The following is a 24,186-nucleotide window of genomic DNA, read 5'->3' on the forward strand; positions in this document are numbered from 1 at the left end:
CATTCATTCATTTACCTTTTAATGTATTGCAGTCCAATAAAGCTCCTTTAAACAAATATATATTGGCTCACAGTCACGGAAACAGTCAAACCTTTTAACCATCTGATTTTCTCCGTTGTGATACCAGTCCAACATGACACACTCGGCACGGAGCTTTAGCACTTTCTCCAAGTCCTTCTCTCCTTGTTCAATTTCCATCTTCAGTAGGTGGATATCTTCACTCTATTAATACACACATGAACCAAGAGATAACTAACCACAGGAAATGAGAATCATAGTTGTTTTGCTTCCTGATTACAGAAATCTCGACTACATTTTGAATCACGTTGACCCTACATTTTCCATTTTTCGGCCCTAGTTATCCAATGTATGGATCATTTTCATTCAAAATAAACAGAAATGTAATTGATTAAAGTGAAGATGGTGTCAAACAAATGCAAAGAGCTATACAATGTGTTACGTATGCATTTTCATTTTCAGTATCAGAGCCTTTCAAACAGTGGGATCATTCATCAATAGGAAGAGCAAATAGGATTATATTCACCACAAAGGGTGGAGGTGCCCCGGGCTCACTAATGTCACAACAGTAGCAGTGGTATCGGCCCCCAGTCTCTCTGGACAGCTCATACAGGAAAGTGTTGGCCTCCAGGTCATCACAGTTGAAGGAGATGGTGTGAATAGGAACTGGGGGTTGTAGCTGTACCTGGGCCAGGACTGTCTTCAGAGGCTGTATAAATACACATGACAATGATTGCACAACAGCAACAAAGAAACCACTTCCATTTATACAAACACTCCAAACTCTCACAAGAGACGATCGCCCAGAGGAATAATACACACCAGGAATATACACACTCCTTTAAGTGAGATGAGACGTATACAACACTACATTGTGCAAATGAATTTCAAAACTATGATGTTGATAACATCTCTCCCCTGAATTAAAATATATTCTGTAGGCAAATCTCTCTCTCTCTCCCATAGGTGAATAGACAGATAGGAAGATCGTCAGGTAGATATAGATGTATTTATATCATGGATGATGTTAACTCTCACAGCAGAAGTTATGGGCATTTAAATATGTGAAGTGTAATGACATACATAACATAATTCAGTGAATACCTGATCTGGTCTTCCATCTGTTAGGAGGTAGACAGCGTGAGTACCAACATCTGCTATCGCCAGTCTCAAAGCACCCAGAGTGTTTGTTGAGCCCCCCACCTAGAAAAAATATTAAATTACCATTACCCAAGAGACTACACAAGTAAAAGTAGCATGCTCTTTAAGCTGCAATTTTTTAAAAATACATATTTATAATACATTAGAATATTAATACCATACTTAAAAACACAGAGATTATTCTTTGGGTCCTGCTCCTTGATCATCTTTAAGGATGCAGGATTTTCAAAATTCAAACAGAAATATTAATTTATACATTCCTCCCAACAGAGTTATCTTGATCCCTGGTGCCCAAGCTAAAAATATGACATTTCTACATTCAATCAAATGACCCTCAGCAATGCTGCAGAACATGATACAGTTGAAATAATTGTTCACATTGATTTCACAACAGATATTTTCAACACCCTGTTGAAATTCTTGTACTTCTCTGCTAAGAAATGAATATGTTTTTATCACCCTTAGGAGTCAACTCATATTAATCAAAATCGTATTAAAATGTAGGCAAAAGCTAAACTAAAACGAGTGCCCCAGAGGATTGATCACCACAACAACACATTCTGATCAATCCATAACCGCCCCCAAAGGTTGTCAGTTTTCACCCGAACAACCTTCATCCTACTATATTTTTCTATGGAAATCTGAACATTTTCTGTAATGCAACAAGATACCAGTGAATTCATCAGCAAGACATATGTCTTAGAAAAGTGATTAACACAATGCAGTCACCTTGTAAAGCGTGCACGAGTTGTTTAAATATGCTTTCTGTTCTTTGACAGACCCTTTCGTTCAGTTATATTCAACATATGATCATGGAAGAAAAATCTGCTTCACAAATAGTTAAACATTCAACAGTCACTAATAATAAGCTTCTCTACTAATGTTTGTTTATTCTAGTATATATATATTAATGCAAATTGAAACCAACATTTCTAAGCCATCCTCTGCATTTCTACACTTATTTGCTATTTACCTGAAGGCCTTTGACCCAATACCACGCATTCTCCAAATTCTGCTCGTTCACTTCAGCCAGTCTGTCACGCCAAGCTGCCACGCGTGAGTCAAACTTGACGAAGTTCACTTTGGCTTTGTGACGAAGCTGTTCCTGAAGACAAAATAATGACTTTGGTTTTCAGTTCTGCAAAGGCACTGCGGTATGTCAGTAACATACATCCTGTGTAGTATTTCTGTGGTATTTTATTTTTGTTTTCTAACCTGCATTAGCTGGAAGATCTTCTGCTTCAATGTTGGAAGCTGGTCCTTCATGGACTCCGAGGTGTCTATAAGGACGTATACCTGATCCTCAAGAATGGTTCCAAACAGCTCCCGGCTGCCATTTTGAAGCCATTGCAGCCTGCCGGGAAAACAACGCAGTGAGGAAAAACACATGAAGAAGCGGAAGATGTGAGGAAGGCCAGCTGAAATTCAGCAACAGGCAGTGTCATGGGTATACAGAAACAGTAACAGGCCATAAGATAAATATTTACCTCTTCTGTAGGTTTGTAAGGGCTGTCTTCATCCTGTCTTCATACCACTTACACTTCTCCGCTGTCACGTACACATGAACCACAGAGCCATCTTTCCATTTGGTGTGAGCAAACTTGTCACAGTATTTGGCATTGACAAGCTTGTGTCTTTTTTCCTGATAGATGTTCAGGGGGAGAAACGTCACCACACGCCACCAAAATGAAATAAACAGTCAGTACCCTTATGAAAGTGTAGCACAGTCAATTCGAATGGTCACTGTAGTTTCCAATAGTACACACACCACACATTTTCTTTGCTTTAGTATTATTTGCCATGGTTTGTGTCACATTTTACCCTCCCTGTCCCTAACTCACCATGGCTTGTCTACCATTCTGCAGTGGTTTACTTCACTGTACACTGATTTTAACAGGATTGAATTCACTGTTAACTTTCATAAGGAACATAAATCAATTAATACAAATGTATTAAGGCATAATTGGCTTTCTGCATCCAATTCTCTGAAATGGCATGTAAATGTATGAGGATTAAAACCTAGGAACAGACAACATAGATGCTGAAATAATATAATATTTTCCACTGAATTTTGCATTTTGCAGTGACTGCTTGTAAAGTCAAAATATGAGTGTATTTATTCACCCTAATGACTCACTATCATATATAGACTATATGTAAATCTGGCTATGCAATCTATAGATTACTCATTATAAAATAATGACGTAAGACATTTTTAACACTCTGCACACACAAGATGAGACGTTCACGAAGAACATGCCCTAAATCCACATTGATTCCCAGGGTTTTCTGGAGATTAAATGTATAATACGACACTTAACATCTGGATTAAAGTCAATGTGTACAAAACAGCTTTTTTCACACATTCTGTTATTGTTACGCACTGCGTCCGTTTGCAGACTCTCTTCAGCCGGTTTGGATTTCACATCCACGACACCATCCGAATGGCGAAACGCACAATCAGCGAGGGCATTGTAGAACGACAGCTTCTGGGCTCTCAGACCGTACTTTGCCAGCCAGGTTTTGGAGCTCATGCTGTCTTCTGATTGTGGCATTTCAGGAGCTCCAAGACCTGGTGGATCTTATGAATAACACAATAAATTAATCATACGATAAATAGTTTTAATTATAATTACACATGTTTATGAGAATAAATAATTCACTTAACATCAAACACAAGAGGAATATGGTTCTATTTGTGGCCAACAGAAGCAGGAAACAAATGTAAAGTGAAGTGGCCATTAAGTGAGCCATTTCCAACGTCCTGTGTAAATGCTATTTTAAGCACCTGATTAGCCTTTTATCTCATTTGTCACTTTTTCGGATAAGTGTGGCTGCTTCAAAGGGCAACACATTGCAGCAAATGAAGAAAATGCTTATTATATATACTGCAGAGAAAGTTGCTCTTAGTTTGTATGTGGATGAGTTTTCCTTATTTGGCTTGTCTGCTTGATATGAATGAATCTATGGGCATAAAAACTGTATTTAGAGGTTTTGAGAGACTCAATATGTCAAGAAATATGGTCATTATGGTGGGGGGGTGCCTTAACTGCAGATGACTGTTGTCTTTTGATGTCAAAGTTCGTCTATATGAAAAAATAAATACTGCACCACTAGCAAGGACACTTGGGAGCGCTCTTCTTTGTTGATGTCAGTATTCAAACTGAGCCATGGCAACAGCTTATTATAAATATGCTGAGACATTAGAGGTGAAGATAAATATTTCACAGACATTCTTTGTTTATGAACAAAATGTATTCAAACAAATCAGACCCAGTTTTGTATAATTTAGTTCAAATATCACCATTAATAAATGAAAATGTGTGGAATAAATGCCTACAATGTGATAATACTAACTACAAAATCATTCTTGATGGGATTTAGAAGCACTTAAAGATCTGAAACTATTTATCTTTGTCTTGACATATAGTGAAGTTTGCGGAGATTATCTGCTGCTAAATCAGGCTTCAGAGGGAGTCTTTGAACTGTTTTTATCCACTTTACTTTCACCTTGAGGACCCAGGTATAAAAAACACGGCCCACAAATAACGCAATACATCTAGAGAAAGGAGATTTGTCATGTCATCTCAAAACTGAACTGAATCCCAATTGGAGTTGGAGTTGGAGTCCAGGCCTCCCAGATGTGGAAAAGCTCGGTTGATTTGATTGGGAGTATTTTGATGTGGACTAGAGGACCACATGTTTTAAACATCATATACAGATTCGTACCAAGCCATCCAGAAGCTTGCAAATGTAGACAAGCTGTGCCATGCAACTCCATTTGTAGTATTCTCTCAGAGATGGAGCCATTGAATTGTGTGTTTTGTTTTGCTCTGTTCTGCACTCCTACTCCCTCCTACACCCTGTGCTCCCTCCTACACTGTAGCCCTACTTTGAATTAATCACTTGATTGGCAGTGTGACTATTGCACGCATTTCTTAAATTAGACATTTCTAATAATCTAGGACGGCTTTTTAAGACATTATATAACAGCTACTTCTGTTTAGTTACAAACGCCAGATGAATACACATATAAATAAAACCTTAGTTACAAATATTTCTTAAGAAAACGTGTAATCGTACTAATAATAAGTGTTTGTTTGTACCTTTATACCCTGCTGTCTGAGGATACTCCAGTAATATAGCCTGAATTTGAGCGATGGTGCTTCTGGCCTCTTCCATCTCTCTCCAGATTAAGAAGACATCCTCCCTGACACCAGCCCCTGCGGGAGGAGAGCGGAGAGATGGCTGAGACACTGCAGCACAGTATGAGGTTACTGTCTCCCTACTGGGACACTGCATTTATCAGAAGTGGAAATGAATGCACTCCTTTGGCCCTAGGCTTTTTTACAATCTTACATTTTTACAGTTTTTTTTACAATCTTTGCTGACTTCTGTAAATGTATATTTTAGCAACCAGCCACAAGAATTTTCTCTTTTTGAACTGTTGCGTACTGTGCAGTAAAACACTTTTTGGCTGTCCAGTACAACACATATGAAATAATGATACAGTACAGTGTTACAAATCACATTGTCTCCATGTAAATTACATTTTCAGTTTATTAATTATGGTCTATCTTAATTAAAACATACAGAAGCATCTGGCCAAATTTAACCATGCATATCTTATGTAAGAAAGGTGAGATTTGCGTGGAAAAAATATAACTATTACCAGGAGGCACCCCTCCTATAGGTCTCTTTGGCATGTTGGGAAAGTACTCGGTCCTGTCACCCTCTTCACCGTCATCAAATGAAACCACCTCAGAAGCATGCATTTCAGCAAAAGCATGAAACCTAACAGAAGAACAGTCTTTTAAGTTAATGAATCTTCTGAAGGTGCATCTTATGCAGTTTGAGCAAGGGGCTGCACAAACTGTGAGGCAATGACAAGTCATAAGAGACACACTTCACATGATGTATAAAGCATTATCTTATTCCCCTTTATCTTATCTTATCCCCCAACATTTCTCCCGGTCACATTGGACATTGCAATTCGAGGGTGTGTAACCTCTTCACCCAACTCATGAATACACGTTATACACAGGTAAAGAACAGATCCCTAAATCAAATATAAAGGCTTTTTACGCAATTATGCTATTCCAAATTCCTAATTAATTAAAGTTTCCATGTAGTTAAATAAGTTGGAAGTTCTTAGTTCTGAAACACAAGAAGACATTGGTTGCCTTTGCAGAAATATGAATCAAGCATTCAAAACAATATTTTATCCATCCATCCATCAGTTTTCAGAAGCCGCTTCATGCAGTACAGGGTCACAGTAGCTGGAGGCTAACCGGGCAGAATATTTTAATATACAAACACATATGCATAGGTATACTATATATAGGCAGTTGCAAACACTTCAAATATTATTTTTTATGCACATTCATTACTGGTTAGGGAGCAGTGTGGTAAACTAGGAGTAATCTGATTTGGTGTGGTGGGGTTTGGGTTTGGGTCTGATGAATAATACCACTAAATCATTCAGTTCTTGTAATGTATGGATCTATTTTACATTCATTGCTTACCTCCCAGCAGTCAGATGAGCTAAAGCCTTCAGGAATTTAACAGTCTCCTCATTTTTAGCATTGAAGGATATCGTGTGGATGGGACACACACTATTCACCAGCTTATTCCTCAGCAGGTCGGACACATTTTCTTTAAAGTCCCCAGCAGCAAACAGATAAACCGCCTCAATCTACAATGTCAAATATGCAATAATTCAAGAGCAGTTCAGCAACTTACATATTTTCAACTGACCATATCACACACTTCTAAAAATGTTTTACATATTTCTAAATCAGATATACTATGGATGTATGTAAAAGTTCAGTCCCCTTAACAGAGTCTCTCGGACCACATAGATCAAAAATTTCTAAAGAGAATGTGGTTGACAATCGATTTATAACTATTCCCTCTTACTGTTTTATCACTCATGGCCTTCAGCAAAGCTTCAGCAGTGCTGAACTGAGACGTTGCTGGTTTATGTTCTAACGTCCAAATCCATTCAACTGCAGAGTCTGTGTTCGCTTTAGAGGTCTGCACCGCTTGTTCCTGCCACATTTTCAAGTCAGGAGAGGAGCTGAAAATGTAAAGGCAACATATAGGAACAGTAAATACAAACAAATTGCCAAGAATAAAACATTTTTGCAGTCCAAAATATATAGAGCTGGGTTTTTAATTCGGAATTAGTTTATAACAGGTTTTACACCACATTTTTGTGACGTTTCTGAAAAAGGCACAGATGATTCTCACAGTGGAAGAGTTCAGATTAGAGTCTGTCTTACCAAATCAGATTAAATCTTGCAATCTGTGACACCTGCTCCCTGATGACCTGACACACAGCGTCACGGCTCAGGTCGTACTGAGAACTGGACACGGTCCCAAAGTTCAGGACCAGCGTGGTCGAGCGCTCCTGGATCACACCACACAGCTGCCGACTGCCACTGGTCAGCCAGTCCAGTCTCTGCTGGTACAGACTGACCTTCCTGGACAGCCGTTCAGTGATCTCCTGGAGCTGGTCTCTCCGGGCTGTGAGCTGGGAATCACAATGGAGTACAGGTACAGAAAACCATACCAGAATGAACTGAATGTTCTAGTTAACTTATTCTAGTTAATGTATTCTAGTTAACTTTGGAGAGTAGCCACAGGATCAGGGACGAAGGCTAAGCCTGACTGTTATCCGTGGTAGAGCAGTCGTAGCTTTCTTGTATTTTGCATCACTCTCTTCATGCATTGTACACAACACATTCAGACATATATACTTACATTATAAATACTGCCATCTTTCATGAACTGTAAGAACAGGCCTTCTGCATACTGGGAAGAGACTGGTTTTCTCAATGAGTGAACATAATCTGGTAAAAAGATCCAAATAAAAATTAGAAAAGCAGGGAGTGCTGGGAATTTGTCTGACCGAGTCTCTACATGGTTCATGTTTCTCGGATGCTGCCTTCATCTTGCACTGAATATTATTTTACCTGACTTGATATGCCTTTTGCATTTGTAATACAACAGCATAATGTCACCAGTGAATACAAATTAACCAGTACTAATCATTACTCATCTGCTCAAGTGAAAATCCAACTGTTGTAAATATTTGTATTGCAGTTCATGAGAAAGAAGGGAAGGAAGTAGCAATAACTTATTTTAAATATCATTAAAGCTTTTGATTAAATATAACAAACAGAACTATCGATCTAGAAATACAGGAAAGAAAATCAATGGCAGTGGCATATTTGTAAACTATATTTATTGTAATTATTAAGCCTTTATTTCATCGTTTGCAACACTCTATGGATTTATTGTTCCTAGAGGCTGTGTTTGTTTGTCCTGCCTGTACCTTCACTGTGTTTGAATCCTATCTGTGAGAGGACTTGGTAGAGGGCAAGTCTGCTTTCTTTCAGACCGTGAAGCTTCAACCACTTCGGAGAGGAGATGAGGGGGCAGACATCAGGCTCAAACTGAGTTTCCTTCTGCGCCACCATGCTGCCCTGTGCGCCTGTCTCAGCACGTCTCCTGCTGTGGTCATACCGGTCCAGGGCTCCTGCTTCATTCTTGTGTTTCAAATCAAGCTTTAGACCTAAGTAAAAACAAAGTAAAACAAGACAAGTATGTAAACAAAGATCTGAATATTTTCCTACTTTTCAAAGTTAAGGAATGCTTTCTCTCATTTGTATACCAAAATGTAGGATTTGTGTAGTAAAATCCAAATGTACTTTTAAATGATTTTATTAATTTCTTTATTGACTCCCAGGCAAACAATTAAGTAGCCAAACACCTGAATAATATTCAGAATGTTTATTCTCGAATGTGATTGAGAGAAAATAAATGGAGAGATCTGACACTATACACCATGCTACTTCATCTATAGACTACCTACATTATTGTATAACCCTAAGAACAGTAGAAACCACAAAACTGTCATTTGAAGATAAGGCCATATACATTTACACACAATAAAGTTAATTCAGTAGAAATGCTTTCCTAACCATAAATGAAATGAAACCACACCAAAATGTAACCTTTATTTGATCACCTTTGTTTTAGTGCCATACAAATACTCTAAAAACAACCTAAACGTAACCATCAGTCCGATTCTACCATCATCTTTAGCCTTTATTAAAATTTACCATTGGCAAGTTTTCACATTTTCAATTTTCCTTAAAAATGTAAAATATATTCAACATCCATTTCTTTTTTGAAGATAACATATTCAAAGTGCATACTTCAACACAATCAATGAAAGCCCAGATTAAGTCAGAACTTTGAGGCAATGAGATTTATTTGTGTAACAAGATTAAAAGCCCTCTGGATTGTTGATAAGAGTCTTAATTGAATTAGATTATTTGTTTATTAATTGGTACTCATTTAAATTCCTCATGCCAATCAACCCCCTTCTATTTGTAAGAGAACAATCTCTACAGAGATACAGGCTCTGGTCATGTCATACTCTCAGATGAGAGTTGGTATAAATGGGATTATGTTATGCTATAATTACTGCCATAGGAAGAAACTTACTGTCACTCAGGGCATTTATCTTCCAGATGTCTCTAGTCATTATAAAAGACAGTTGTTTGTCTCTGCCAACTCCTGCAAATATATAAAAGTCATGAGCAAGGTAACACAAAAATTACATAATGCAAAGGAAAAGTTTTATGACACAACTTAGTACTGATAAGATGGATATGTTATAAATAGCATCTTTACATAACTCATTCTGCCAGGGCCCCATAAATTGCTCCTCATTCGGCACATCTTGGTGAAGTGCACTTGTGTCATTCATTACATTAAAAGCACATGTAAATCATCCTGGCAACAGCTGTCAAATGGATTAATATCATTCATAGGGAAAAATGTGTAGATTCAATATTTTCCCCACATAACACTCACCTGGCTCTTAATGACTAAAGGTTCCTACAAAGGAAACACGACTTGTTTCTCTCTCTGTAGGAGATGTATTGTTTCTTTTACAAATACACTTTCTTTCTTCCCTTACAGATGCTGTTATGCCGCAAAACCACTTCAAAAACTCATAATGGTGGCACTGCCCACACTGCGTTATTCAGAATGTGTTTACATGCCAACCCACTGTCACCACCACAGCAAACACAAATAAAGCAGCCGAAAAGTAGCTAATTCAGTCGTTTTCCCCATACACTGTAGGGCCTATATATAGTCTGATGTCTCCAGTCATAAGTATGACAGAAATGGACACAAGTGCAGGAACACAGTTTGTTGTGAATCAATCAACTTGCATTTTAATCATATTGAGACAAATCCTGGCTTATCAAGTCAGACAGTTCAGCTGTGTGGGTTTCAACCCATAGGTCTTTGCTGTGGGAAGCTAAGGCTGATGATTTGTATTTTCTCACCTGTAATGCAACATTACATAAAATCAACATAAATCAAGTAACGGTTTTGTTACCACTGTGCATTAACGGTAATTGTATCTGTTTCTCGTATTGCTGTTGGTGTTCAAACAACTGCATTTAATATTCTGTAATATCCTGATTACCCCTGACAACCACCTCTTAATTGCCATTGTGCGTTATGATTAAAGATCGAATCAGGAATGCATATAGGAGAAGATGGCTAGTTATTTACCTTTCTTGTTACAGTAATGCAGTTAGTTTTCAAATAGCGTCCAGCACACTTCTCTCATACTTACAGGCTCCATTGCTGTTTATCGTAGCTACGGATCGGTTGCCAAGCTTTAACCAATCAGATTGTTTGTTTCTCTCTCTCTCTCTCTCTCTCTCTCTCTCTCTCTCTCTCTCTCTCACACACACACACACACACACACAGACACAACACCTCCTATGAAGTTTGACACAAATAACTTATTAGAAAAGATAGATAAGGAAGATGACAAAATAGACTTAGCAGGCATGCCATGGAAAAAGTGGAAAAAAGCTATAAATTGAAAAAGCTGGAAACATCATAAGCTGCTGCTGCTGATATATATATATTTTTTTTTCTACTATTACTATTACTATTGACACTATATGTATAGTGTCAGTAGTAATAGTAATAGAATAGTAGTAATTGTAACTATAGTAAAGTGCATTTAATCTAATACTCTGACACAATAAAGAAGTTTTTGTTTGCTTGATTGATTGATTTAGTTTTTAATTTGTATATATCCACAGTGAATGCTTGTGAAGCCAGATATGGGAGCTTTAGGACCTGCGCAGAGCAGTCTTATAAGCTTTCAAATGCTCTCTATATTTGTGGTTTTGCACTGTTGGCTTCGGCACAGAATGGCAAGCATCTGTATGTAGATTATTTTACTCTGCAGTCTTCAAGCTCTATGCACAGAATACTAATTTGATAGACAGACCACTTACATCAAATGCAGTACTGTACACTTAAAGGGCTCGAGTATATTGTCCATTGTGATTTAAATTCAGAATTGGGTTTTTACTTTCTTACCATTTCATAAAATAACCCTTTTAAAAAATAAAATCATAACCCATAAAATGTTCTTGTTTTGTAAGTCTTGGTAGTAAATATGCCACATAAACATGAATAAATATTTAATTATCTGCAGGGATTTGAGGCCCAAATATTCACAGATGTCTGCAAATATCACATATTCCAGTAACAGTTCAGTAATTATTTTGAAATCCCACAGTGAAGTTCCTTACAGCCTCACTTTAGGGTTTCAATGATTTCTGCTCATGTCCTGATTTTGTTACATCATGTATTTGTTATTGTGTAGATATGACAAATGGCAATAATGTCTACTCTATATAATTTGCGTGTTAAACACCAGGCACACATGTTTTCAAGGGACAAACATAATACACCTTATAATAATTTAACTAATCTAACAGATATTCAGATTTATCCCTCACAATTCTTAGAATTTTCATACTGGATTAAATTTTGTATTTATTTGTACAGGGTGTTCAACTAATTATAAACCAAGTAAGATAGTTTTTCATACAGCACAAACTACATTTATTTTCCAGCTAACCAAAACAACCCTCCCTGCTTATTATTGGCATGTAATAATAGGGGGACGTCTGTGAGAAGCAAGGGTTTGTCATCACATTGTTGGTTGTTTTTTAACATGAGGTTTTTACAAAAACATTTACACTACCTTGAACCACCCCAAGGTTTCAGTGACAATTTCTGAAATCAAAATGTCTGTGCCTTGCTGCTTGTTAAAAAGCATGAACAGATGTAAACAGAGTTTTATATCATGACTGTAATAGCTTTTTTTACTGAAGGACAATATTATTAATTCAAGAAAAAAATTGGTACAAAATAATTACTGTGTTCCTGCTGTTCGACTGCTTTCCGACTGTGCAGATGATTGTGTAGAACACTGCTTGTGAAGGAAGAGCTAAACCTATGCAAATTGTATTCAGTTATTCAAACTTATGCTGCCGATTCATTGTGAATCTCTGCCTTATCATATGTGTACCAAGGTGACAGCACATGCATGTATTTGAAACACAATAACAGCATAGTAAAGTACATGCAAACATAGATATGACACAAGGAAAGTAAAAGATCTACAAAATGACAATACATAGCTTATCTTTAGTTGGGAATGAGTGGAAATGGGAACTGCTTTTCAGATGGGCAGTTAATACATAGAATGTGTATTCCAAACCCTATAAAGACCAGCAGCAATGGATGGTCCATTTCTGCTATTCCGGAAATCGGCTCCTGTTTTATTTAGCACTAACAGGTGTTGACACATTATCTACTAACAAGTGTGCTTTCTGAGCAATGGCAAGAGAGTAGGTTTGTTTTCGTAGGCCTGCTTAAAACATGATTTATATGCTGCTCAGCCTGCGCAAAAGGGATCCTCAAAGTTGCAGGCCATTCTAACTACACTGAGTTTGTATTGTGTGCTGTATCCGTTTGGGCTGCAATGCAAGATACAGTCCACAAATATGAACTGACTGCTGGAGATGGCTAAGATGTATATTTATAATGATAATAATAATACATACACTTATTTAATCTCCAGTAATGGCATGGGAAATGAGCATTTGAATCAATTGGGTTATGTAATTTGTAGGAAGGAAAGATTCATGCCAAACAATGCTCATGTGGAGAGCGGGATTACTGGCTGTGCTCAGCGCGGTCTAGCTGCAGTACCGATTGTAGCCGGTGGGTGCCGCTGTCCCGGGGTGGCGCTGTTTATATGAGCCAGGCGGCCCCCGGAGCTCTTTCATACTGATATACCCATACAGCAGCATGGCGAGACGGGGGAGAACTGAGACTTTCCCTCATGTATCAATGGGGACAAAAACAACATGCCTCAGAGTCCTGCGGTTATTATTTATTGCATTTTTTCATGCGGCACAGGCCAACCAAGAAGGTGGGTGATCTTTCGGATAATAATACGCCGTCTTTGCGGAGAGCTCAACTCTTTCTCCCCCAGTCCGGGGTGCTAGGCTCGGTAGCTGGGGCTCCTTCGCTCCCGCTGGTCGGCTGGAAATGGTTGTTTGTCAAGGCTAGTGTGATCTGAACTACCCTTAAGCGGGTCGTAAAACAGCGATTTCCACGTTTTAAAAACCTAGCTTGTATACCTCAACATGTCCTATCTGGCACTGGGAATGCTTTTAATCACAAAGCAGGTAATAGTACTAGTGCTTGTGCAATTATATAATATGCAGGCTGGACGAAATGAATGTTTTAGTGGGCTGTTAATGTCCATTTAAATACACCAGCAGTCGCCCAGGTTTATATGTGTGTAGTTGTTGAAAAACCCTCGGCTATCACTAGTCGTTTCGTGTCCGCGAATCTTGCTGTTGTTGCCGGCTAAGGCTGCTAATCCAGCCGCAGGCTTCTCCTTGGCCTGGGAGTTCTGCACGGACTGTTTTTATTTACGGTTTTGTTTTGGTGGTTATGATTTTAGATGCGTGCCATAACTAACATGAATTTAATGAAGATACAGCAGGAATTGATGGCGGAAACTCGGGTGATTACGGTATCGGTGAGAAACTTATCTGCTTATGTCTAACAAATAAAAGACGGTTTGAAAACTGAACCCTGCATGACATTGCTGATTTGAAATTAACTTGTTGTCAAAATGAAGTTCTGGATGTGCTGTAACGGAGAGATTTCATAAGAGGGGGTATTTCGCGATTGCAAAAACAGCCGATCAGAAGTATGAAGCGTGTTATTGCTAACTCATTTGTTGACTGTCATCCCAGCCGTCACACTTCAGGGTTAACCAATGCGTTGGACATTTAAAGATGCACTGTGTACGAATAACTGGAAAGTGACACGTTTTCAGTTTTGATACATGCCTGTAGACATTGATATCACTGTGCACTGGGCGAAACACTTTTTCTACTATCTCCGTTACCTTTTGGTTGATTATTAATCCTAAACTTCGACTTTGTGCTGATTAGAAAGCATGCAAAATGCCTTTATACACCATAATCACACAGGAATGCAATACAGGAAGATGCAAGCTGTGCTCGCTTGGCGGTGCTTTATAAATGCATAATGAAAATAAAGAGGAAGTATTAGAAAATCCTATTGTACATCTGTATTTCATATCTTTATTAATTGTGCATGTTATCCTGGGGTGGTCCTTTATTAAACTGTATTTATCTTCTGCTTTCTACAGTATTGCTAATAAAGAATGACATGATTCACTTCTTTATCGTGGGAGTGACTTCAGTAGAGTTGCATACTGTTTTGGGTGCCATAACGTTTGTAGCTCCGATACATGAAATCTGCAATGTCACAAGAAGTTACAGAACAAAATTGGTGCAAATGAACTACTTCCTTTGAAATCCCACTCGGTTTGAAGTATTGCAGGCTTTGATTTGAAATAATGATTGCCAAATGCGTAATGTAAGCTGTGCATAGATTCATCCACCCCCAATGACACATTAAAGAAATTGGATCCCCACAATAAAAACCTCTTCTGTGACTCCTGTGCGTTTACCATGAATGATTTTAGTCAATTGGAAATCTCATGCACATCTTTTGCATCTCTAGTGGAATTAAAGCATTTTTAAAAATGGATTCATAAAGAAAGAAATGCAGAGGTTAATTCTTTTTGTTTAGGTGCAGTAGCAGTTTTGGCAACCTATTTTGTTAGATTTTTTGTGTTTATTCAGTAGCCCAGGTGACAGGTGTTGCCTTTAAAAGGGTGACCCAATACCACATAAATCACTGTGCAAACACTCTGTGTTCACATGCCTTGCCAATAATGTGTAAAGAATGGTCTCTGATCACATGATCTTGTTTCTAGCTATGACAGTTTAAAACGATTGTGTAGGTGAGAGTTCCGTTAAGAGGCTGTGACTTAATGCATAGAAGAAAAAACGAAGGAAACGCTGCCATATTCTTAAGTGTTAAAGTATTTAGATATGCTGCCATCCTCTCTTGAGACAGGTTTGAATGGAGAACCTTGTCGAAGAGACCACTAATGTCACTGCATGAAGTGTCCCATGGTTACACATGTTACAGTTCATCATACCAGACATATGCTATCCAAACTGTTTCTGCTGCTCTCCTCTTGTGCACTGCCTGGATCTTATAATGCACTGGCACATTAGATGCCCTGAAAACTAATTGAGGAAGCTATTCTGGCAGTACATTTTTTATAGGATCTACAGTGGTAATTATTAGCTGGGTTGGTATGAATTATGCTACCCTGGGATTAAACCTATGTAGTATTCTTAGTTTTTATGTTTGCCTGGAGTATGCATCAAATTTCAGCTTCAAGTCTTTGATCTAGCATTTTGTTAAAATGTGTCTATGGTAATGTCTATATTGGTTGCTTATCATTCAACTTTTCTTCCAGCATAAATGAATCACAAACCACTGTCATAACCTCTTGTCACTTATTTAATAATATTGCACTTGCTGCGTGTGGACTTTAAATTGCTGACAGTTGTATGATTCTACAAAGAAGATGCATTGCCTTCATTTATACATTTTTGTCTCCTGCATCAAGAAAAGGATTTACATAACCCTGCTTTTGTGGTACAAATATTTGCCTTCTGGTTGAGCGTGTCACTCAGCCCTGTGTAATGCCAAGATACCCCATAATCCAGTGTTTGTATGGCACTGTGTGTTTACTGTAGGCAGCTGCTCGTCTCATTATTGCAGAGATCTGTTTTATGTGTGTGTTTTAATGCTTTGCATGAAGTGTGACATCCCTTTTAAGTTGAAGAAAGGCAAAGTAAATACAGAAGCACTTAAATGAAATGTGCTAGACTTGAATCTTAAGCTTTATCATCAAAGATTTGTAATAATGCTTACTAATTCACTGTTGTACCTGATTATAGCAACATGAGCAGGGTGCATGTAGTTCTAAATGACACCTCCCTCGACACCACAGTTACAGAGTTTGATGTTCTGTTTATGCTAATATGAAGTTACCTTTTTGTTGTATAGCTTCCCGTTTGCAGGGATTAAACGTGATGCTTTTTACTACCTGTATTTGTAAAGTGGAGGATTCTGTAATGTATTACTTGATGGGCAGAGTACAGAGAAAAGGCATGTTTCCATTTGGCGTGTTAACCTAGCTAAAGTTTTCCAAAGAGTTCAGCTGTTCAGCATATTTATAGGAAACCTCATGAAACCCCTGACTCATAACAGGATTGAGAGACTTCATTTTGTGGGTATCCTCATGAATACAGAAATGTTTTACTATTGTATTCCTTTAAGAATAAAATGCATATTGACCCAACAAATAAACAGGCCTAAGGAAATATTCACCAAGTTAAAAATATAACTTCTGTATATGAATAAAAGTTAATGTATTGTGGTGCTCATTATACCTTATGTTGGGTAACTATACACAGTTACATACTATGTGGATGAGATCAGTGATCCTGGTCTGTGGGCTTGGAGTCTATTCTAGTCATGGAATCTGTTTGAGGGAAGCCCAGGAAATGGTTTTATTGGGTGGCTTTTGCAGGCATCAGAGGGGGGTAGCTGACATGTGCTCAACATGCAGAAACAGCATTTCTTGGTTTTAAACTTCTCCGAGGTGAAGAGAAGCCTGTGGAAAAGACAGCAAGTGCTGAAAAGTGTCTCCATGAGTTCTGAATAAAATGACACTTTTGGGGGAGATTCCAATACGAATCCAAAGTCTTGGTTTTGTTTGTTTATTTTCCCTTTCAGACTACTTTTTCAGAAAGGCCCAACCTTGGAAGATTTATGCAAATATGTTGTTCATAATGGAAAGATCCCTTTGAATAATATACATTTGCATGCAAGGCTGTAGTGTTTTGTGCATTGCTCTCTTCTCCTTTTAGCAATAAAGCAAGCATTCTAGAATAAGACCAAAAGTAATAAGTAATAAGGATGTCTGGCTTATCATAGACCTATCGCCTCATGTTTCCTGTGTGTGTTTGATCTGGAGTAGCAGAGTGTTTCTGCTTAGGGTGAAATGCCCAACTACAAGTTTAAAACTTCCTTTCCTCTCTCGAATAGTGTCAAAAACAGTGTGGAAAGTGCAAACTGATGGATCCCTTTATGTGATGTTTAGAGATGCATCCTATGCTCTGCAACTCCATAAATGTCCCTTATCTGCATCCAGAGTGAATTTAAAACCCTCCACCCAGAGAGCAGGATGTGCTCTTTAGGGAGGATGGGGACAGGTGTTTAATCCTGGGCAGGCCTTTCCTGGTATTATCTGTGACTTCCCAGACTGGCATTCACAATTGGCCAAGCTGTGCCAGGCTTGGCTGTGGAGGCATTGGCTAGGCAATCCGCAAGCAAGTCTGTGTGTTTCTCAAACAACTGCAGATCTAGCAGCGTTTAATCTTCTGATTTACACAAAAGTGGTAAACACCAAAGTGATGGCTCATGGACTGAAGAAACAATTGATTTAATATTAGAAATTTCCTTCTAATATCTTATTTGTTGGTATGTGATGGCATAACTGCACTTTGGTTTTATGTGGTGTCCGTGAATGTAATGATGATCTAATGTATATATACATATATCATAAGGATTAAAATAGTGTATGAAAACCCTTTATTCAGAGGACATTAAAGGCATAGATGATTCAGCCTCTACGACTACTGCTAAGTGTCTTATTCATCAGTCATCCGTAGTATTTTATGTAGCTGTGATTTAGTTAGATTGGCCTTTGCTGCCAGCTCAAACATGCTCTGAAAAGCTTTGGCATGTTTTTTTTCCGGTTTACTTTAATTGTTCAGAGCAGAATGTACTGTACTGATACACTCCATAAATCAATTAGTCAAGACTATGTAATATTACATACACTGCTGCAATCCAAGAAATACATTTAACAAATTTGCTTCCTTAAAAATAAAAAAGGTTATCTTCATCATTCTGACCTCGTTTCTAAACGAGAGGTCTATAAGTTGAGGCCTGGACATGGGAAATAATGATTTAATTTAGAAATAGTCTGTAAGGACTGTACAACACTCCGGGCTTCATGGAATCATTTCAGAGATGCAGTATGCAATTTCACACTGTGTAATACTGAAACGCATGTTTCAACACTTTGTGCCGGAAACTTCCTGAGTTACCAGACTTATGGCTTGATTTGTGAAAGTGAATAGAACAAGTAACCTGATTTAAGGCTCTAAAGGGTGGTGTTTGCTTCTTGTGGACCTTGTTCCTTCATCAAAATATACATGGATTATAAAATTAATCTTGATTTGGTTTAATAAAGCAGATGACAGAATCCAAATTAGCTTATTTTATTGGTATATCTTCATAACCTCCTTGCTGAGACATTGTTTGCTATCTTTTAAAAAGCAAAGATGCGATAGGCTAATTCTTACCTTTCTGGTTTCTAACTCATTATAGTAATGCCTGCACTTGTATTGAGGATATATATTAATGTGTGTTTTTTTGCCACCTTGGAGAGTTTTAAAACAAGCTGCTCCATTTCCCTTTGTCTCAGTTCATGTCCTCTTTTGGGGAGAGAAAGAGATCTGTAATGGAAGTTGGAACAAGCAAGCTATCATTTCCTAAAGGTTTTATTTTATTTTTTGTTTCTGTAAGACACGCCTTGCTTATATCCCCTGCAGACTGCCTTCCGCACAGCTGGAGAGCCCACTGCCATGTCCTGTGCTGTATGACTCCCATGAAACGAGATGGAGAACACTTTCTATCTCATGATGCTGGGTCACTGCTGTGGCTTCACACCAGTGTGTCATCGCAGCCTTCATTAACCAGTTGACAAGTCGGGTCAAGAGGGGATTGGCTGGGCTTTATGGGGACTTTTGAGCTTCAGTGGCCCAGAAAGGTCTGCATGGTCATGTGGTTTGAGTTTGGGAGAAAAGGGATGCGCAGGCCTAGGCGAGAGGCTCCCTGAGATGTCTAGTCCTTCTGAGCCACCGAAATGGCACCCGTGAGTGCTTGTCCCAGTTGGCAGTGAAATAAAGAGAGGGAGGGAAAATAGTTTACGCTATAAGTGTCTTGTAATTAAGAACAACAACCTAATCACGCTAAATATTGATCCCCCTACACTTGTACTTGAAGTAGGTTTATGCCACCTGTGTTAAATTTGGTTTCTTTGCAGCTGACCAGGGCTACATTATTCCACGCCTTTCACAGATGGATGTACTTTACATTGCGTTTTTGTATTGTTTGGTGGAATGGATTGCAAAATGTGTTGCCATGCTTGGTTTTGTTTGATCAATGATCACCCTTCATCAAAGCAGATTGATTTGGGGAAATAAATATCAATAGCTTTTGCATTTAAGATTTTTTTGTTTTTCTCTCCAAGCCAAGCAGTAACAAGAGATTGATCTGTAATGATATTTGATTTATGTAGGTGTGTGTTATAAAATACACTTCCTTTTGACTTTTTGCCCTACTCTACTGTATATAGTGATTACATGTTCTTGTCTGAAAGGAATAGTGCATAATTTAAAGATTAACCGTACATAATTACGGCTACACTGGTCACTGTATAAGCCTACTGTTCATTTCTATTTGTAGATGGATTGCTGCCTGTTTTACTTCTGAGACCTGCAAAAAAAATTGTTGGCTATACTGTTTTTGTGAACCCCCTCCTTGTCTCTCGCTACATCATGGCCCCCCTAACGCCATTGAGATAACAAAGGGTGGGTGTGTATATGTGTATGTATATTTCTCTCTTGAGCTGGAGCTATCGAACTATCATCTTCAGCCTATATTGAGCACCATCTTATATGTGGTTGTCTTCTAGGTATTTTTGTAATCTCTTGGTATTCATTTAATTCGTCCATCTTTGATCTGCTCCTCATATCCTGTACTGCCCATTGCCATTTTAGCATTTTCAATGATGTCACATACTTTGGTTTGTGCTCGGATCTATTCTTATCTTTCATGCATCTCTTGAAATTCCAAGCATACATCTTTCTATGCTCCTTTGTGTCATGTATACATAATATTTAATTATTTCAAATAGCTTTTACAAAGATACTTTATTTCATAGTGTAGGATTCATTTGGTAGAGGTGGCAGTGTGGCACAGTACTTCATAAATATGAAACCTGTCCATAGCTGGGCTATTACAAAGTTATAAACGCCAGGGCAACTTTTCATAAATGGTCAAAACATTTGTTTTGTTATAATTGACTACTTCCTTTACAATCTCTCTGATAGCATCAGCATTAGCATTTCAATCCCCTATTGCAGTACAAGCTCAGTATTGAGCAAAGACACTTGACCTGGCACTGCTACTGTAAACTGTTAAACCCCACTAGCATGACACTGCCACCTAATAATAGAGTTGTGAGCGTCATGAGGAGGCTGGATATAATATCTTCTGTAATGCTGGTTTGTAAAGGGTTGGTACTTTAGTTGTCCTTCATTTTGCTATAGTATGGCTGTAAATCTAAATGTATTCATTTGAGAAAATTGATTTTTCAATGCCATGTAGTGGATTGTTCCCCACATTGTAGTGTTCTGTGCATGAATATTTGAATAGTTCGTATTCCTGTAAGAGGAGGCAGAATAGGAGAGTAGTTCACTAAAACATAACCCAAACATCGGGACCATACAGTATGTATAGAAAGTCTACACCCCTTTGGACTTTTCACATTTCTGTTGTGTCAGTGCCACAATTTAAATATACACACCATTGTCCACCATTGTCCACACTGTTAAACTACTTAGTGTGTGATTTTGATGGTGATTGCTTACACCTGAAATGTAATGCATGGGGTGACCAAAATCAAAATATTTTACAATTCAGATGTTTGTGTTATGCATTTTTCCCTTCCTTATACAGTACAATTGAATCTCTAATTCACCATCTTTATGGGTAAACATGTAATTTACTACAGTACTTATTTTAACCAAATCCTTTTTTTATTTTCAACAACCACCTGATGGTTAACTGTGTGATGGTTATAGAAATTCTGGAGGCTATAATTCATGAGTGTTTTGTTTTAAATGAAGGTTCTCTGTCCTGATCAATACTTCCTCTTCTGACAGAAACTGGCACTGTACAAGTGTCAGACAGCAAACAAGCTACAAAATCTTTATATGCATCTTGTTCTTTTTAACCGTTTCCTGAGTTGCTTAAAATCAATCCCTTTACTTTGAATCTGTTGCAGTTTGGTAGACTAGGTTATTTGGCCATTGTTTGTTTTCTTAAGATTGAGGTCAAATGAGCTTCAGAAGGTTTGGCAGAGATTTTCATTGATAAAAAATTGTCATCCCCACAAACTTTCCTTTAACATAGATGGTCTTTAACACCCCCAGTGTTGATGTAGTAAGCAAGCAAATACATTGCAGAATTCTCCTTCTGATTAACTTGCATGTTAGTCTAATGAGAGATTTTTAATTTGTCTTTTCAGCATTCATTCAATCAGATACCATTTTAGAGGTACTGCGGTTTGGTGAAGGAGGCATCTTGCAGGTAAGATGAATCTCTAGTTTTGTACAGTGTCTGTTCTTTTTTCTGAGTGGAAGGCCATGATGTGATCTTTAAAGCTTTTCCAGACACAACTTAGTATAAATGTGGTGCTCCATATTCCCTGGGTCCAGACTGACAGACTGCCAACTAGTTGGTATATCACTATTTTAAAGCTTTGAACATACACAGAATTAAAGTAGTGTTGCTACTTCGTTAATGCTGATCCATTGGCTGGAGAAAGCTAGGCATATATAGCTTCTCACACTGAGCATGTGTAGATCCCAGAGGGTCACTCTCTGGAAGTACTGAATGCCACATAGGCCTAGGTGAGGATAAGATATAAGACGGCATGTATTTGTATTTTTGTTTAATAATTTGCAGCCTTGGCATGGATTAGAGCCATCATCACAGTTACACTGACAAGGGCTTACAGCCTCTCGGCAATAAATGAGCAATGAACCATACATGCCAAGAGACTGGTCCCTGAGCTCAGGGTGTAAGAGGGGAAGGTGGGGGGGGTTGTAATCTTTGAAAACTCAAGGGAATAAAGTAATGCTGACATGTTGATCATAACCGAGAAGCCCTGATCCAAGTGTACTACTTTACAGTGTGCTTATAATGTAGCAGAAATAGGCTTCTGCAAATGGGGAGAACTCGATCGCTGTCTCTGGAGAGAGTTCTGCAGTTGGCAGCAGCTCCACAGCTTGCACTGCAGCACACATACCTCACACAGGACTGAAATTTAACTCTTCTCAGGGTCATCGACTTTTTATTCCCCCTCTCGCCTGTCGGTGCTGCGTATTCCTGCTTTGTTTAGGTGTGTGTAGCATTGCATACCCAGGGAGCTGCGGAGAATCCTTTCCTCAAGCTGGGCTAAAGTAACATTGATAGATTGCATCATACAAAGTAATTTGATTAGGGAGGCATTTTCTTACTGATTTAGTTATCCAGCATACACACACAATACTGCAATACACAAACTGGTGCTTATGGATGTTTGTCTGCACTGAAAGGTTCCACTTTTGAAATTAAAATGTAATATTGACTCCTAAAAAGTGATTTGAAAGGATGGGCTAAAAAGAATCAGTGTAAAGGACTAGTTTATCTTCCATTTATTAATGTATTGTTTTGATTACCATGTAACATCTTATTGTAAAATAAGGGAACGGGGGAGTGCTCAAAAGAACTTCTCAAGGCCGAATGGAAGAAAACTGCAATTGTGCATTAAATCTAACTATGTATTTGTTGCTGAAAGCATCTAAGCAGAATCACAAACCTGCTTAGTATGCCAAGCTGCAAGAAATATGAATTGCTAATTTGCAATACTCCTTCTACACCCAATAATAGTCTGCATTGCTTTATTTCACTTGCACTTTTTCCAGCGTTATTGTGATCATATACAAAATATGAATACATAATAGGGGTGTAGCTCCACCCTGTGTACTACAATATTTCTAATACTTGGGTGGAAATCTGCTGTCCCGTTCCTGCGGCTGTACAGATTTGTAGTTCAAGGTGTCTTCCTGATGAGCCATTCATTCTAGTTCATCCCAGAAGTCATCTTCAGGACTAAGTTTAAGACTCTAACCAGCTTTCTTGCACTTGAAATTAAATGGGTATTTAACCTTTTTCCCCAACAGAAATAGTTTTAAATAGAACATAGGTTGTCTCATTATTTGTTGGTATAACCTTTTAACTTAAAGGTTGTACAAATGGATATTAGTTATTATCTTCTAAACTGAAAATGTACAACTGCTGAGATTTGCTTTTTACTTTTATGGAGATGTGAAGTAAATTAAAATATCCAAACGTAAGATTTTGCAATTAGAAGAGCTCAAATTATTTCCTCCTTTTGACTTTGGTAATCATGGAAAAACAAAAGTTTAGGTTTAGTCCTATTAAAAACTTGTTTAAAACAATAGTGAATACAGTTACATGTTCAGCTGAAGTAAATCTGAACCTGCAGTAAAACTTTGGAAAAGAGTTATGTAACCTACTTAATGCCAATGTTTTTGTTTCTTTACAGACAGAGTCTGAAATGGACCTCAGTTCATATCATCAAAAAAGGTAAGTACTTGTCTTTCACAAACTTCCTACAATACACTGCGGTTACCTTTTGTATAATTTAAAAATCATCTTCCTTATATTAGTGGAAGTATTGTTTTCATCCACATAGTCGGTTAA

General features: G+C 38.0%; 2 protein-coding genes across 2 annotated transcripts in view; one reads left to right on the forward strand and one right to left on the reverse strand.

The window, feature by feature from the left end:
• LOC136750931 (von Willebrand factor A domain-containing protein 3B) overlaps nucleotides 1–11,146 on the reverse strand; it is a 40,077-nt gene extending 28,931 nt beyond the window's left edge. Inside the window, exons 1-16 of the mRNA XM_066706104.1 lie at nucleotides 10,783–11,146; nucleotides 9,697–9,768; nucleotides 8,519–8,758; nucleotides 7,945–8,033; nucleotides 7,464–7,714; nucleotides 7,099–7,258; nucleotides 6,705–6,874; nucleotides 5,852–5,973; nucleotides 5,286–5,402; nucleotides 3,564–3,760; nucleotides 2,667–2,821; nucleotides 2,395–2,533; nucleotides 2,153–2,284; nucleotides 1,123–1,221; nucleotides 545–727; nucleotides 92–222 (exon numbers count right to left, since the gene is read on the reverse strand). Of these exons, the coding sequence (XP_066562201.1) occupies nucleotides 92–222; nucleotides 545–727; nucleotides 1,123–1,221; nucleotides 2,153–2,284; nucleotides 2,395–2,533; nucleotides 2,667–2,821; nucleotides 3,564–3,760; nucleotides 5,286–5,402; nucleotides 5,852–5,973; nucleotides 6,705–6,874; nucleotides 7,099–7,258; nucleotides 7,464–7,714; nucleotides 7,945–8,033; nucleotides 8,519–8,758; nucleotides 9,697–9,736 (2,225 nt within the window). The 5' untranslated portion in view covers nucleotides 9,737–9,768; nucleotides 10,783–11,146. The remainder of the gene's footprint in view (nucleotides 1–91; nucleotides 223–544; nucleotides 728–1,122; nucleotides 1,222–2,152; nucleotides 2,285–2,394; nucleotides 2,534–2,666; nucleotides 2,822–3,563; nucleotides 3,761–5,285; nucleotides 5,403–5,851; nucleotides 5,974–6,704; nucleotides 6,875–7,098; nucleotides 7,259–7,463; nucleotides 7,715–7,944; nucleotides 8,034–8,518; nucleotides 8,759–9,696; nucleotides 9,769–10,782) is intronic.
• A 2,230-nt stretch (nucleotides 11,147–13,376) lies between these two features.
• Nucleotides 13,377–24,186, forward strand: part of tmem131 (transmembrane protein 131) — a 41,364-nt gene continuing 30,554 nt past the window's right edge. The window contains exons 1-3 of the mRNA XM_066706106.1: nucleotides 13,377–13,519; nucleotides 21,944–22,005; nucleotides 24,029–24,069. Of these exons, the coding sequence (XP_066562203.1) occupies nucleotides 13,396–13,519; nucleotides 21,944–22,005; nucleotides 24,029–24,069 (227 nt within the window). The 5' untranslated portion in view covers nucleotides 13,377–13,395. The remainder of the gene's footprint in view (nucleotides 13,520–21,943; nucleotides 22,006–24,028; nucleotides 24,070–24,186) is intronic.

This window comes from Amia ocellicauda, chromosome 6 (genome assembly GCF_036373705.1).
Source record: "Amia ocellicauda isolate fAmiCal2 chromosome 6, fAmiCal2.hap1, whole genome shotgun sequence".
Classification (NCBI taxonomy): domain Eukaryota; kingdom Metazoa; phylum Chordata; class Actinopteri; order Amiiformes; family Amiidae; genus Amia; species Amia ocellicauda.